The sequence below is a fragment of the Conger conger genome, chromosome 6, assembly GCF_963514075.1.
Source record: "Conger conger chromosome 6, fConCon1.1, whole genome shotgun sequence".
NCBI classification, from domain to species: Eukaryota; Metazoa; Chordata; class Actinopteri; order Anguilliformes; family Congridae; genus Conger; species Conger conger.
The window spans coordinates 41,337,882-41,354,576 of NC_083765.1; the positions used below are offsets into that span (position 1 = coordinate 41,337,882).

Here is a 16,695-nt window from a genome sequence, read left to right on the forward strand (position 1 = left end):
TTAATGGTCTGAGACAAAATTAACCAAATAGAATGATGTCATTTGGCTATTTGAAAAAATCAAATCAATTTATAAAAGAGGTATGTTATTACTATTTAATTGCACATCTGGAACATGGATTCACAGCGGTAGATGGGAGATCAATGTCCTAGTTGCAACGCACAGAGGCAACATTAAACAACTATATGATTCTTCAGTGCTGCAATGTTCTGAAAGTTAACTTCAGGAGCGATAGCAAACAGAGGCACGAAACATCAAACCAAAATTATGGCAGGCAACTACAGGAGAGAGCACTTTCCTAATTGCATCCATCAAATGAGCAGGCTGTTACTTTGTTATTTTTCTAGTACACTGTTGACAGTACATGAAAGGCAACTTGTAACCATTTTAAGATCAAACTCATATGAGTATAGCATTTCACATTGTAAATTATCATGCGAAAAAGAGCTTCCTCATTGTGGAAACTCGGTCTGTCTGAACACATCAGACGTCAGACTGGAGATGGCATATGTGCCGAAAACAAAATCACACATAATGATGATGATAATCACGATGACAACAATGATGATGATGACTTACTCTGGCATTACTACCTGAAAACGTTTCTAATTATAGCTAACCTACATGTTATTCATAATTATTTATAACCTTACATACGTCATAAATAAACTCCAGCATCCTTAGTAACAACCAAAACTTTTTGTGTTTTGTTTTCGAAACATTAGTTGAACATGGTTCATTATTTATTGGCAGTTTATAAAATCGAAATCTTCAAAATGAGTTTTTACTAATTACTTCTGGAAAAAGTTTCATGTGTTTAAGTTGAACTACCATTTCATAAATGAGTAAGAGTAATCATATCCATTAAATTGTTATGTTCAAAGATCTATCAATTTTTTTAACTGATGTTTATAATCTTTGCTGGTGAATGCCTTCGAAGTCACAAGAGTAAACAACAATAAAAGAAAGCGTTCATTCCCGAACTAAAGAAAGTGACAGCACTGGGATATCACAGCAATTATAAAACAAACCGCATGGTGCAGAGAGTGGGGAAGCTGTCTCTCCCTCACAATGACTCTGAGATAGTTATCTGCCAGAGCGCTAACATAATGACGCCGTTTCAATGCGGAGTCCGGTCACAGATTGCATTGAGCTGTTCAATTGACAAAAAAAAAGAAGAAAATAGCCACCCTAGAGTGTAGTGGCCTCCTCGGAATAGCCTTGGCTTCCATAGCTTTTCTCCACGAGAGGCCGTGAATCACTTTGCATAACGCGACGGCTTTATGCTGTTGTCACACCCGGAGCCCCAGGACTGAAAGGCCTTTAGTGAGTCATGAAGTCAGGAGACAAAGAGGCCGGGGACTAGCCCTCAGTGTGGCTCAGCAGCAACACTGGCCTGAATGTGGGAGTGGGTGAATGAAGACCATTCAACCTTTCATCACACTTTAATGGGCCTCTTCGGCCTGTCGAGAAGAATGAGCTCCAAGGACCCAACACCACCCCCTCTCTCCCCCACCCCAGCCCCAACCCCAACCCCGACCGCTTACCTTAACGTCGTTGACGTTCATCCTGGTCCCCTCCTTCCCCACGAAGATGTCGTCGATGTCCACCAGGATGTACCTCTCCAGGGAGAGCGAGAGCTTCTTCCCCGTCAGGTAGGAAATGGCGTCCACCAGGATGAGGCGGTGGAGCCAGTAGTTGAGGTTGTTGCCGAAGAGCACGCGCTGGATCCCGTCGTGGAGGCCCAGGTCCTGGACCACGGTGACGTACAGCGCCTGGCCCGAGAAGCCGGGCGGCACGTTGCCGTTGGCGGCCGCCGTCTGCCGCGGCTTGGCCAGCAGGACCGGCTCGAAGGTGGAGTGGTTGGAGTGGAACACGGTCCAGTCGTCGCCGGGCAACGGGCCCCTGTCGGCCTCGGCTTTGGTGACGTACAGGAGCGGGGAGCGGGGGTTGACGCAGCAGTCCTTCAGCCCCAGGTTGCTGTGCAGGTACAGGGGGAAGCCCTTGAGCTTGGCCAGTGACGGCGTGTTCTCATTGGCCCGGTGGAAGCCCACGATCCCCACGCTGTACTCCATGCAGTACTTGTCCAGCAGGTCGCGGTTCCACGAGTCCATGTTGACGTACTTCATCATGTTCTCGTAGATGACCAGGGCGTAGCGTCCCCGGCCCTTGTGCGTGAGGGGCGGGATGTCCCCTTTCCCCGGGGCGATCTCCGAGCGGTACTGGAACTGGTTGGACTCCAGGATGGCGATGATGTCCTGGCCCAGCTGGGAGTACTGGCTCTCCACGAACACCAGAACCACCGGCTCCTTCCGCGACGTGTCGATGGGCTTGGGGGCCTTCATCTCCGCCAGCCGGTAAGGGAGGAGCTTCAGGTCGCCGCAGTCCATGTCGGTGGCCCGGTCCGACAGCTCCAGCTCCTGCCCGGAGCCCGTGTACAGGTAGTAGGCCGAGATGAGGATGCTGACCATGCAGAAGGTGGCCAGCAGGATCACCAGCCGGCGTAGGTTCCTGCGCAGCTTGATGGCGAGATTCATGGTCAGGTCGACGCGCTCTTCCCCGGAGGCTCGGCTGTGCTCTTCTCGCTGGCTCTCGACGGCGGGTTTGGATCGATCACTCTCCTGAAGTGAGGCAGTGGTGGCGAGGCTCGGTGGGGTTCATGGCGTGTTCATGTAACCATCGCAGGACATTGAGGAGGATGCTTTCCGGATGTTTGGGGAATGGGGTGAGCTTTGGGCGGGAGGCGGGGGGAGAGATCACGCACCGATCGTGATTTATCCGCAGACTGGGAGAGACAATCTCAGCAGTTAATTCCCCACGCAGTCGTCTCGGTGTTACCTGTGATGAAAGGTTTTTAAAAAATTAATTAGTGTGAGACTTCAATGATCCCTTAATTAAGCGCACCTAGAATTATATTTAGGAGGAATAAACAAAGAAAGTTGCTTAGATAGTAGTACTAATGATAGTTTTCACAGTCAGCATGTTCATAAAAGACGTTCAATTAATCTTTTTTTTGGGCATACCCAAACCAACTTGGCTTCCTTTTGTACGACTTGTTAAATAATTACAAGGGACAATAATTAATAGTTTTAACACCCTACATACGGTATAGTGTTTCTGGGAACTTGTGTCTGGGAACTTTTTTCTCTCCAAACGAACAGCTCGAGATGCACTTGAATGCAGGAGAGGACTCTTGGAGAGTGCGCATGTGGGCCTCACAGACCCGACTGATCCAGACGCTGTATTCAGTGGGCACCTGAAGCCCTCCTGGGGGCCCATCTGGAGAGAAGCTACTCCTGAAGGGGCCAGGAAGAGCACTTCAAGCCTGCAGGTTGTTTTCAATCAGCACACTGTCACTAGCCAGCTGTGGCCATAGGCTCCCTAGGGTGGCAGAAGATTGGGCAAACAGGGCCGTGATTGGCTGGTGCTGACTTCACAGAGGGATGTGGGAGAGCAAAAAAAAAAAAAAAAAAACAGCAACCAGAGGTTTTGTTTGCTCATCTTCTATAATAAGCTGGCGAATTGGCAGCAATAACAATGACGCTATCCGCAAGTACATATCTACAAGGAAATGCATTCCTTAAAATGCAGCAGACAAACCCTTTTGAAGGGGATTTAATTCCGAATCAATCTTAGGATATTATTACAGCAGTACTGCTAGCCCACTTCAGTATGCTGCGAGTAATTATCCTGATAAAAGAAAATAACAAAAAAAGGATAAATGTGACTTAGTTCCAAATCATAATTTTGGTTAAGCAGTGGAAAAAAACTTCAACTTTAAATTACTGTTTTAATTCCCAGCTTTAAACAGCTACACTAAGACAATTGAGGCAATTAATTTAATAAAATTTTCATGAGATTCAGGCAGACGATAATCCTATTCTCTGATTGAATCCCGAGGAAAAGGAGAGAAGGCTCAGAACGGCAGGGATCAAAATGAATTATACAATATAGCAAGGAAAAAGAGGGGATTAGTGTCTGAATATGTGCTTTCAGAAGAAAGACAGTCCTGTCATCCACAGTTCAGTCCCAGAGCAATTTAATGGAGCAGAAAAGGGTGCCTGTATTTTGTTTTCCTTTCAAACACCTGTGCCTCCTTCACCCACACGGACAAATCAAGTCGAAGAGCTACTTAAACCTACGGCAAACAAGATATAAGTCTAAAAAATGTGGCTATTTCTTTTCTTTTTATCTTCTCCCCTCTCTCTCAAGCAGAGAAGGAAATCTGGGGCGAGAGTGAACGCTTTCACACACCGTGGTCGGGTCTGATTTATGAAACGAAATCTCAGGACTTTGCCAGATGTGTTATGCGAATCTGCCTTTCTGCACTGTCATGTTAACTTGGAAACGCGCTTTGCTACTTATCTCCGCGGATGACTGATGTCCTCGGGTACTGCGCATCCACAGCGCCTGCGTTGAGCGCGTGTCGATCGGAAAAAAGGCGAAAAGGCTTCAATTTCCCCTCAAATTCACTTCTACCACTAGGGGGCAGCTATTGCCAACATGTCACTTCGAAACAACTTTAACATAACTTGATGCAAGTGGCCAAATAATAAGTAGCTTGTTTCATCGTGTGGGTAAAAATGGAAAAAAAAGTTTGTACTTATAAATCTATTGAAAAGCAGGCGCGCCTACGTTTCAAAAACCTATATACAAATGTGAGACTTTTCAAACTAGCACACAATTATTGGACGGCTTTCTTTTTTTTCTTTTTTTTTACTCAATTATAAGGTATATTGTATAATGTGTTCAATATTCTTTGATAAACATAATTTTAACGAAGAGCGCATCGTAACTATAGTTCTGCAACATCGTATTTGATGCAGTTAACCACCGCTACCATTTCAAATGTTCTCTGTCAATAAATCAGAACTGAAACACGCTTGTGTATTTCCACCCCAGACTCACTTTTTCTCATTGCATCCTTGCACTGTGTTTCTCTTGCGTATTTCATGCATAGTGTCACTATAACCGCACGTAGTTAATTTGTCTCAAAATATTGTTAATATCAGGTGTTGCTATATGGTTGGACACTCGAGTGTATATTGTAAAATAATGTTTCTCTGTTGTAAATGTTTATACATAAAAGGATGCATGCTATAGTGCGATCACGATCAAAATAAAAACTAATTCAAAATCTATCTGGCGTTGAACATTCCCCCAAAATACAGAAACGTGACAAGCCTATATCCAAGCTCAAGGAGGATCTTGTGCCTTTTTAGAGTAAAACAACAACAAAAATCGGGGATGGATGTTCCGAGATACACCTAAGAAACCAGTGAAAACTACACGCACATTAGACATTAGATGCTCGAAAACTTATAATCAGTAGGATATACCAGCATTTCGTTAGGCTGCTCTCGAAACAGAGGCGGGGAATCGGCGCGTTCATCACTTACCTCCAGCCGAAATGTGTATGCTGTCGGGGGGAAAGGAAGGGAAGACGCCGCGCGTTCTGGAACAATTTCTGGGAGAAACTCCTTAAAACGCTGGTGCTCTTGTGACAGAAGACGGGAGCCCGGTCCCATTCTCTCCGCGGCGCTGTTTGAGATGCAGCCAGCTGGAATGATTCAGGGCTCTATTCACCATTATTCTTCCTGCAGCCCGCTTTCTGTGCTACACGGATTATAGCGGCGGAGAAGACACAAGAAGTATTGAATCACAGCGCACAGAAGAAGAAAAAAACCGCGGCAGCTGCTACCGCTGTCCCCGTTGTCTCTGTTGCCCGAGCGCCGCCCGTCTCCCCTCGCTCACCTACGGGAGTAGCCTAAAAGAAAGACGAGATGCATACGGGAGGGGGGGGTGATTGACACAAACAGCCAATTCCCACAGATAATGCACGGTAGTCTTTCAAAGGCTAGGAGCCATTTTGGTCGTTTGGACGTTGCACGTGAATCCCTACATTCCCCGAGAAGCTAATTCAGCGCTCAGCCGAATTCCTCCCTCCCGTCTCTTGATTGAATGGGTATTCCCGAAGGATGCCCTGAACCTGTCACTGTTTTGGTCCTGCCATTTCTCTTTAAAAAAACGAAAGAAAGAATGAAACCACGCTTCTAACAGTGCAGGTGCACAACATCAACCCGGCTCCACCTAGTTAATGGCCTGAGATGAAACCTCGAGCGGAATAATTTAGTTATTCTCCTTCTTGGCTTTCATCTTCATTCGTCCCCTCAGTCAGTGGAGCTCAGACACAGGTTAGGGGGCTTACGTTCCCAGGCAGCCCAGAGTATTCATTAACACATAGCGGATACGGATCTGATTTTCTTTCAATGCTTTGCCGCACTGATTCTGCAAAATCATATTAATAATAGGCAAAAAAACAAAAAAACAAGTAGCACGCTAATGTAGCTTATTAAATAATATTATTTTCAATGTATTATTTGCACGTGTTTCATTAGTAGTATGGTAGAGAAGCAAGCTAACAAGTATAGAAACTTGGAATCGCAAAATAGATCTGATATGCGAAGGAAAATAGAATATACATAATAGATCTTTCTAATATTTAAAAATATTTTTTTTTTCAAAAAGTACATATTATGTATTTATTATTTTAAAATACGGGTCTATTTCAAGGGGTTGACGATTCGTTCAATAAACGCAAAAAAAAGAAAATAAATAAATCACCAAAACACAAAACGACATTTGTGGAAGGTCGAATCTGAGTGGATATAGGCTAAGCGCAGCACTCAATAATAATTCTGAAATAGTGTACCGTCCTCCATATTTCCCAACCAGTGAGCTGCAGAATAACTGGAAACCCTGATGTGAAAGTAGCTAGTGTCAGGTGCCAAGTGGTTGCAGCGCCCGATGGAGCCGCGCGTTATATTGGAGAGCATGATCATGTGGTTTCCTGAAGAGTAGGGTTATAAACAGTGGGATTATACAGGCCTCGTTAGTGGAAACCGTCGAGTGAACACACTCGGTGTTCTTCCCTTTAGTGGGCTAGAGGCTCGGCATCGCAAAGACCGTCTGTCAAGAGGCTTCGGTGCCTCTGAAGTAGCCACTGATTTATGGTTTAAAGTGCCATTGAATTCAACATAATGCAAGGAGAATACGTTGCCTGACTCCGTGCTCGCCGCCGCTCTCTTACTGCGAGAGAGACGGAGCCTCGGGAGCGCGACGAATGTCTCCAGTTAAAAGCAGTTTCTTCGATATTTCGCATAGTTTCCATTAGTGTCGCCTCATTTGTACCGAATGCGAAGAGCTGGCAACGTTTCAGATCTCCTCCTCCTCCTCCGACCTTTCAAACCCTTTCCTGGCATTAAACGTTTCCGATATCTAATGTATCCAAGCAGGCTTAATGCATTTAGTAAATAAATAAATAAATAAATAAATAAATAAATAAATAAATAAATAAGATTGTTTGTTTGCTGAGTGCGCCTGTTGTTTAGGGTTCACGCGCTCAACGGCCCGTTTGCCCCGCGGTGAGATGAAGGCGAATGCAGTTCACGTCGTGAAGAGGGCTGAAGGTGGGGGAAAGGGTTGTCTTCCATTCAAATTCAAATTGACACACAAAGCCAGCCCGTCGGGCATTGTGGGGATGTGAAGTCGACAGTTCGGTATTCGAGGGTTCGACAATAGCTACTCTCTCAGAATAACTTTTGGGACAGGATTGCCTTACCGAAAGAAATATGACGCGCTCATCCTAAAGCCGCCAAGGCTCTGGTTTCCTGATTAAAACAAAGAAATAAAGCATGTGACAGCATCAGCATCACCACGCATACACACGAGGTGACATTTTGAACCATAGTTCAATGCTATTGCCACAAAAATAACAACAAGCTCAGGAAAAGCAAGAAAAAAAAAAACTTCTGTTATTGCTAGAAGCATGACAAAGCAATTCTTGTGACCAGACGGTTTGTGGTTTCAGTCCTAGATTTTGTGATCTCAGTCCTTGTCCTAGTGTGATTAATCTGAATCGATTTTATAAACTAAATTGATCACTCCAAAGGGAAATTTTTAAATAAATAAATAAATAAATAGCACATAGCCTACACATATCATATATTATAGATCTGACAAACATATAGTGCATGGGTATTAAAACTGTAAAGGTTTACTGAAACATAAATCAATGTTTCACTAATAACAACAACTACTTTAGTATGAATCCAATTACCGAGTTGAATAAAGAAGATTACACATGAATATAGCTGTCAACAGGAGAACATGTCTCAGGGTCATCGCTTGAGAATATGAATTGCCCTGACTAACCCAAAATTTCCAGATTCTTAACATAAAGCATTTGAGTTTTTAATTTAAAGTGATATACGTATTAAGATTATCATGAAAGGTTTATGCAAGGTAAGTGCTATGAAATTATTATGCATTGTTTTACCACATTCCCTTAGACCATATTCAGGCATGCATGGTCAATCACACAAGCTATTTCATAGTGCTTATTCACATTTTCTTGAAATTTAGACAGCCAGGCCTGCAATCCTTTACCAGGCCTGCAATCCCTTACCTAAGATTTCTGCTCATTCGTACTAATGGTTAATTTAACATGGCAGAGAAGCGCTTCTCCAATCCTTTTGATGTTGTTGTTTTAAATTCACATTTACAGTTTCCCGCATGGAAGCTTGATTGGGGAAAAAAACGGAGGAAGCAGCCGGCAATCCTGCTTTATTATTTTGAATAAGCTTATCTTTGACGATTTGTCTCCGATTACTGCCGTCTGCTTAGGCTTCTAGATGATTCTATAGGTCTCTGGGTCAGAAACGGCGCTATTGCACACAATTACCATCCCGGCGTGTTTTACGCTTGAACGGTCCGTAAAATACAGACTTAGTTAAATACTGGAATTGTGTTTAGCTAAATCTGCTCGTTTAAAGAAATTAAGGGTTTCATGTTAGGTAATTAGGTACACTGGTACTTTGATGAATGAGGTTCCTGAATGGCTAGGATTCTCTTGACCACAGGAGAATTTTCCAACGCTCTGCTCAGCATTACGCTGCGCTGCGCGTGGCTATGATTTATCAGTTCTCCGTTTTCACTCCCGTAGAGCAGATGCTTAAATCAGCACCCCCACATTCTCGAATGCGACTGAGATATCGAGCGGTTACCTGCGTCCCCGTGCGCCGTCCGCTAATGAAGACGGTTTGCGTTTCCTCCACACTGGAGTCTGTTTCGTCTCGGTGAGGCGGCATAGTAAAGTTTTCTTCGTGGAAGTGTTTAAACTACGGAATGTGCGCCGCAACAGGAAATAATGGATTCCTCGATACGATATGCACGACTATCTACTTGAGCTAGGGAGGGTAAACAGGATGTATCGAATAGGAGTGTCCCATGTGGATTCAGAGAAAGCCAAAGTGAGCTGGGTGGGGGGTTAGGGAAGGGTGGGGTGCAGGACACCCTCAGCCGTTACGATACAGAGGATGAGGGGTAACAGGATGACAGCATTTATACATTTTTTTCCCCCAAAATGCTTTACAATTAATGCATCTAATTCATCTGTTCACATGCCAACAGTTTCCCAAGGCTGCCATGCAAGCCGTCAGTCAGATCGACACGACCAATTGGGGGTTTGTGTTGGCAGGTACTCTTCACCATACGCAGGCCAGGGGATTGAACCGGCAACACCCCGACTGCCAGACTACCGCTCCTTCCTCCGGAGCTAATGTCCTAGTGTCACAGAATATACGGGCAATTTATCCACCTTACAACCCCCACCTGAGGTATTCCTGGAGGGAATGCAAACACAATGCAGAACCCTACCTGGATGCTGGACTCAGCTCAATGCAGGTAAACACTGCATCAGTCAAACAAACCTCAGGCACAGGAAGCGCGGTAGTTTAACCTTAAAATGGCCACTTAACCTGAATGTATATCCTGAGTCTGAAATTGATTGTAAGTTATATGGGAGGAGAAATCGATACGTATCTGAGTATGAAGCTCAGAGGACCTGCTCGGGAGGCTCCAGTGTAGAGTGCAGAGAACATTCCGGGCGAAAGGCTCTTTAATGACTCACTTACCCAGGACAAGCACTTAGAGCTCACAGAAGCCTTTCCTTGGGTGTTCTTCTCCCCAAAGATCCACCCTGGGCCCCTGTTATCCCTTTAAACCGAGGGGCTTCCACACGCTGTTCCTTTCCTTTTGTGTTCACTGTGTTTCCTAAGAAGACAGGGATCACAATCTTACCATGGTGGTATTAGGAGTAAAACTTTTTCACGAACAGCAGTGAGTGAAATTATGAAGGTTGAGCTAACACCAACATGTGCTCAAAAGCATTTGCCCTAGAAAGAGAAACAGTGAACAAAAGAAACAAATAAATAAACAAACAAACTAAAGTAAGGTGGGTTCAGGTGGGTATTTCACAAAGCAGGATTACTGAGTTACCTGGATAACTGTCCTTGAGTAAAACCTGGAACCCACCCAAATATCAGTAACTCAGTAATCCTGGTTTGTGAAACAGGGCCTTCAGTGGCAAAGCTCAATTGGAGACAGAGAGGGTTTCAATGTGCAATAGCGCCCCCTCTGGTCAGTTGGCTCAGCAGCTGAGGAAAATGCAAATGGCTGCAATTCTGTAGGATACTCTGGCTATTTTCCTTGAAAAATTAACCCAGGAAGTAATGAAGTCGTAACTAAAACTGCTTTTATACGGACCACATAGGCAGGGCTGGGGGCCTGGGCCCGCCCATTTATCTTGGCTGAACAACCGGCTATGCTGCTGCTTCTTACTGGGGCATTTTATTTGGAGCCATTGTACTGGTTTATGAAGTTATAAAAGCACTTTTATACAGCTACGCTCTTTTAAACCGTCTCTTTCACATGAACTGGTCTCTGATCTCTTTCCATCTATGTCTCTGTGCTCACTGACCTTCTGACCTGCTCATTTCTGCAGGGAAGGGAAGCCTGCATTACCGTTACCTATCTGACATATTTATCCAATGCAACTCACAGTTGATTAGATAAAGCAGGGACCAATCCCTCCTGGAACAATGCAGGGTTAAGGGCCTTGCTCGAGGGCCCAACAGCTGCACCAACCATAATGTACTCCATTTCTGGAACAACAAACCAATTCACCTGAAACTCTACTGCGACAGCATACAGTCTGTTAATTAATTGTATCTAACGTATCACTGGGGCTTGAACCTCAAACCTCCCACATCCCAGTCAAGCAAATTAGCCACTAGGCTACAAGCTACCCTCTCAGTTAAGCATTACCATATGCATGACTTGCATGGGGCTGGTTAGCACACAAAAGTGGTTCTGTGAACCCATGATCCAGTATGGCCGTCCCCTATCACCTGTGAGGGAAAGAGCTGAGAGAGGGGAAATCTGTGTGGAACACCAACATCACTGTACATTACATGTATATGGCACTTTAAATGTGCTCTTTTATCTGAACTGGCTATTTATCTAGACTTTGTAAGCCAATACGGTTACTATACTGGTGAAGGCACACTCTAAACAAATGGTTCCAATAAGTAAACTGTGGTTCCGTAGAATAACCCTATCTAGTTAAAGGGTTCTTCGTCAGGCAAAATGGTTCTTTGTCCGGGCGTTTTCACACGTCACACCAATGACAGAGGGTTCCATAAAGAACTAAAAAGGGCTACCCTATGGAATGAAGCCAAAGAACCCTTTCAGAACCTACTTTTCTGAGAGTGCAGAGAGCTCTATTAATGCATGACATCATGGTGCTTCGTTATCTCATGAATACGACAAAGTGCACTCTACATCACATTGGTTGTACTATTGTGTTCATTATCCAATTAGATAACAGTATTTCAGTGGGAATATCCAATCCTAGAGATTCCTCTGTGAAGAAAACAGCTCCATGTGATAGGACAAAGGTCATTAATTGCTTACGATGGCATGTAATAGAAAAACGATATGGTCATCAGAAATATAGAAACTTAGACTCCATGCTTCACATAAACAATAGAGGGGACCTGGTGATACAGCTTCACCAATTACAGAACAACAAATCGCAAAAAGATCGTCATAACAAGTCCACGACCCGAGAAAGCTTACTTCAGTCAAGCGGGGGTGAAAAAGCACCTAATACACAATACATTTTTTCCTTAATCCAGAATGGAAAATGCAGTGTAAAGTAACGAAAAAACATATTACATAGACAAGTGGAGAAGACTTTGAAACCATCTTCCTCATGATCGCCGGGGGAAATACGTACGTATGCAAGAGCCGGTGGGGGTGAATTTGGTTTGTGTATAATCTCTCACTGCCCCGCATTTATGCCTACATAGGAATAGTGGTTCGCTGGGATGGGAAACGCTCGAATACGCCGAGGAACTCAGGCTGCTGTTTGTGTCTTATCTCTCCCTCAACTTAAAGCTATTTCCCCTGTTCAAAGACCCGGGCCCTGCCGCGCTCTGCACTCACACCCCCCTGAGTAAACGGAACATTTCCATTATCAGATCTAGTCTGAGTTTAATGGGATCCCGCCACCGCTCTCTCCGCAAAGGGGATGACGGACTCTACGCCTCTTACTTTCGTAACGCCGGTTTTAATCCCCGCCGAACCGCCACGGCCCCGATCCCGCCACGGTCTCTCTGCCACGGGGATGGCGGACTCTGTGCCGCTAACTTTCGTAACGCCGGTTTTAATCCCCGCCGAACCGGCACGGCTCCAATCCCGCCACGTACCGAAGATGGGCCCGGGGGGTACGCCTTCATCTCGGGGGCTTCTGGAAGATTCCACGCCCTCCAGACGGTTAAGCCCTGTTTTAGGTTAGACGGTTGCTAACCTGCAGATACGCTGCGATGGCGGAGGTGGAGGAGTGAATGCGGAGGATCAGACAGAGCGGTTGCGGTCGCCCGTGTGTAGAAAAAAAACGCCCTTCCTCCTGAGCAGAGAGGGGCGCTGAAGCTGTTGTGTTCAAAATAGTCCCCTGGGTGGATTCTCAATGTTTGTTTTGGAGGAGTTTAGGTGGTCGGACGGGGCTGGATTTATTGGCTTGGGGTATGGTGTTGCTATTGGTTACTATGGGCTCGGGACTAACCGGGCACAGGTTAAAATGGCTCCACTGGTACATGCAAGAAAGATGTGTAGAAATACGATAGGTCAAAAATCCATGTGTAAAAAGTCTTGAAATATCAAGTTCAATCTCAGGTCATCCACGGTAAGGGTATCGGCTAATGAAATAAAACTGTGATAATTTTTTGTGAGAATGGGGAATGTGTGTTTTGTAGTCATTACTGATATTAAAGTAATGCCCACGTCCAACACAAATTGCAATGAAGAAAATTTGATCATGGTGTCAGGCAGTGTGAAATTCAACAGAGGGAATAAATAACTACAATTCCCAGCATACATCATGGATTATGAACCACAAAACATAATTACGGGAAATATTTTTGGAGCAATAACAACCATTTCTATTACGATTGCATATAACACTTAAATTGCCTCCCACTAGAATGCTTTCAAATAGCATTATATGATCATTTACAAATTGACAGTTTATCATTATCATTATTGTTTGATCAAATTCTGCCCACACTCTGAAAACTGTGACCAAGAAAAGTGATTTATTTTTTCAACATGACCGCATGGTTGCATGTCTTCACACAGTTCTTTCAAAAAAGCTTGATAAAGTCAAATAATCAGAGATTAGGTTTTGTGCTTGTCCACATATTAATGTCAAGAAAAATGTAACTACCTCCATATGATCATGCTAAATATATTTATGTTCACAATGCACAAGAAATGCTGGGCATAGCTAAGATAATAAAAACATGGAAAAATAGTCGCAGTAAAACAGCCGGTTCTATTTCGGTAATGAAATGCAGTAGGGGGTTGTGTTTTAAATATGTTCAATTATCAATACGTCATGGTGTAATATATGTGTGCATTCAGTGGCAGGTGGTGAGCTGAAATTGGTGGGGTGCAAAACTTTCCTGTAAACCGATCATTGGTCTCAACCTTTTATTTTCATTAATTGTCCTCGATTAACAAGACCGCCAACGATCTGACTAATCAATTGGCATGGAACACACAGCTTCTTCACATCGTGTTAGGGAGATTAAATTATAAATTCAATTTAGAAAGATCTGCTTTAATCACTAAGTACACTAAATGAAAAAGATACACCACTCTGCTAACTACCGCATTACCTTTCAGCAGCAATAACAAAACCTACGCTTCAAGATGATTTGTGTTCACTGTGAAAAAAGAAAACTTTTGTCTCTGTGCTGCCTTAAGATTTTAAGTTATGTGTACTTGAGAATGCATTTTTTTAATATTAATAAAGTTACATTAACTACATTTTAAGGCAGCATGGGCACAAACGTTTTCACATTGAAACACAGATGCACAGATTTTAAACAATCTGGAAGCATACATTTTCTTATTGCTGGTTATGCTGAAAGTTACAGTAGTCATTAAGAGTGCTGTAGAATGCACTTTTTAAAGTGAACTTAATGATTAAATCTTTTTTTACAGTGCTCTGTCATGAATATATGAGTGCGGAGAAAGCAGTGGTCTACATGTATTCAGAAATAACATTGATAAAATGTGCTCAATTTTGAAATACAAAGAAAAGTAATTGTATTACTCGCTAAATGGCCTGATTGTGGAGAACTGCTATATCTGATGGCATTGAATGTTTAATCGCTGTATTGAAAATCAATGACTGAAAACAACTGAAAATGACAGAAAACTGGTAAAGATCAATAATCAGTTTCAGGGGAAGTTTTCCGCCTGACCAATTTTCAGCTCACCAACTGGCACTAATATACTGTATATGGAGTGAGTTTCACAGACACTTTAGTCCAGGACTAAGATTAAGCTGTGTCTGTGAAACTGGCCTGTAGTGTCTGTATTATATAACTTAAATTCAACAGGCCTGCATATACTAATTATATCAAACTGCATACAGCAGTTATTTAAATGCATCCAGTTTACAGTATATGCATATGTAATGTTTTTATTTTAAATAACATCAAATGAGTGAATTTACATATTTTTTTAAAACCGTGTACATATATGCAGTACATTATATTAAAGAAGATTAATACTGAGAAAGGAACAAAAAAGAAGAAGAAATAAATCCGGGCCAAATGAAAACTAAATCGTACATGATCTGTTCATATTTGATCTGCTGACGCTGCTTTGATTTTCCTTTATGTCTCAGTTGGATCAGGAACAGCCATTGGTAAAATTTGTTTTAACGGGCTGTAACAGAAACGTGGAGCTGAGCGGACTACTATTTAATCTGCTCCACAGCGCTGTGACGCAGAAGAGTAACTGCACGGCTTCGTGAGGCACAGACCTGCGGACGACCCCGGGTAGCGCGGCCGTAGCACTGTGTCGGGACCTTGGCCGGGGGAACGGCGCTCCCAACAATTCGTTGTTTGTTCATGGAGACAGAGTCTCGTTAGCTCTCGTTCCCTGACATCATTAATTTTGCAGGTGGTGCGATGCCGGGTTCCAACATTCTCTTCGTTCGGTTCGGTGACTGTAAATATGTAAACTTACTCCTGTAAAGCCAAAGATGAACATACTAGGCTACATAAGATGAGGAGAATATTTTTCAGGAAAGCCAAAGGGAAATAACTGCTGGCAAAAAGTTTTGAAAGTTCTCAGAACAAAAAGTTGTCAAACAACAGTATGCTACTGTAAATATTATATGGAACATATTTATCTCAAGTGCCTTTTCTTGTTAAACTAATAACACAACTTCATTAAAATGAAATTACATGTTGAAAAATATATGTTATACAGTTTTGTGCTAAGAGTTGCAAATGTTGCTATTTTGGATTGTTTCATTATTTTGTGGTTGCTCAATCTGAATATGTCAAGACAGATATTGAAATGTTTAAAAAGAACATTCAATTAAACAAGTAAAAAAGGATAGCGTAATTCTTAATTAGTGAAACAAATTATTGCAATTTAAAATTCAGTTTTGTCCTCTCTGATGATAATTTAAATTTGTATGATGATCAAAACCAAGCAAATCAAATGAATTATACATCCTAAATGGCAAAGAAAGACTCCAGACTCCAGACTAAATGATGTCTAAACATAGAAAAACATCTCAACAAAAACGCCGACACTTCTGTAGGACTGCGCAAACACTGCAGAACATTTGCAGACCAAAGTTAAGCCGATGTTTAATGCCATTCGAGAGCGATTAATATTTTACACGCGGAGTATGTGAGCTCTGATTGGACACACCCCGTGAAATGAAAAGCACGGAGCTGGGTCCCGGCGTTAAAGGGAGAAAGAAGGGCGGAGGATGAAGGATGAGTGTTCTCACCCACCTCTCTGCAGACGGTCTCGGGTAAGTGTCTTCACTCTCTGTCCTGAACTGCGGCCGGGGTCTGGAGAAGGTGTGTATTTATAGAAGCGCCGTGCAGCCTCGGAGACAGCGGCGCTGGGCGCAAACATGGAGGATGTCTGTGCACCTTGCACGTTACGCAGGTGACTATGGGAGGCATCTGAAGATGGAGGGAATAGCACAGTTCTGTGCGTCTCGGCGTAATTCTCTTTGAACACAGCATCCTACCGAAGTGCGGGGGCGGGGAGGTGTAGGTGGATTACCGCAAGAAGAACACAAGCGGCGGTAATCGCACATTCACATGCATGCGCGCACACACACACACATACACACATGCATATGCACACAGACACATGCACACACACACATATACACACAGACACATGCACACACACACATACACACACACACACACAGGAACGCACGCACACACACACACACGCGCGTGT

The 16,695-nt window shown here is 43.5% G+C and overlaps 1 protein-coding gene across 3 annotated transcripts in view; it reads right to left on the reverse strand.

The window, feature by feature from the left end:
* Positions 1-16,368, reverse strand: part of ndst3 (N-deacetylase/N-sulfotransferase (heparan glucosaminyl) 3) — a 108,462-nt gene extending 92,094 nt beyond the window's left edge. The window contains exons 1-4 of one of the 3 annotated variants that reach the window (XM_061246289.1): positions 16,230-16,368; positions 9,975-10,113; positions 5,400-5,611; positions 1,548-2,838 (exon numbers count right to left, since the gene is read on the reverse strand). In XM_061246289.1, coding sequence (XP_061102273.1) covers positions 1,548-2,537 — 990 coding nt within the window. In that variant the 5' untranslated portion in view covers positions 2,538-2,838; positions 5,400-5,611; positions 9,975-10,113; positions 16,230-16,368. Of the gene's footprint in view, positions 1-1,547; positions 5,232-5,399; positions 5,617-9,974; positions 10,114-16,229 lie in introns of those variants that run through there. The other 2 variants (XM_061246288.1, XM_061246290.1) reach the window with 2 other exon arrangements.
* Positions 16,369-16,695: the final 327 nt, after the last annotated feature.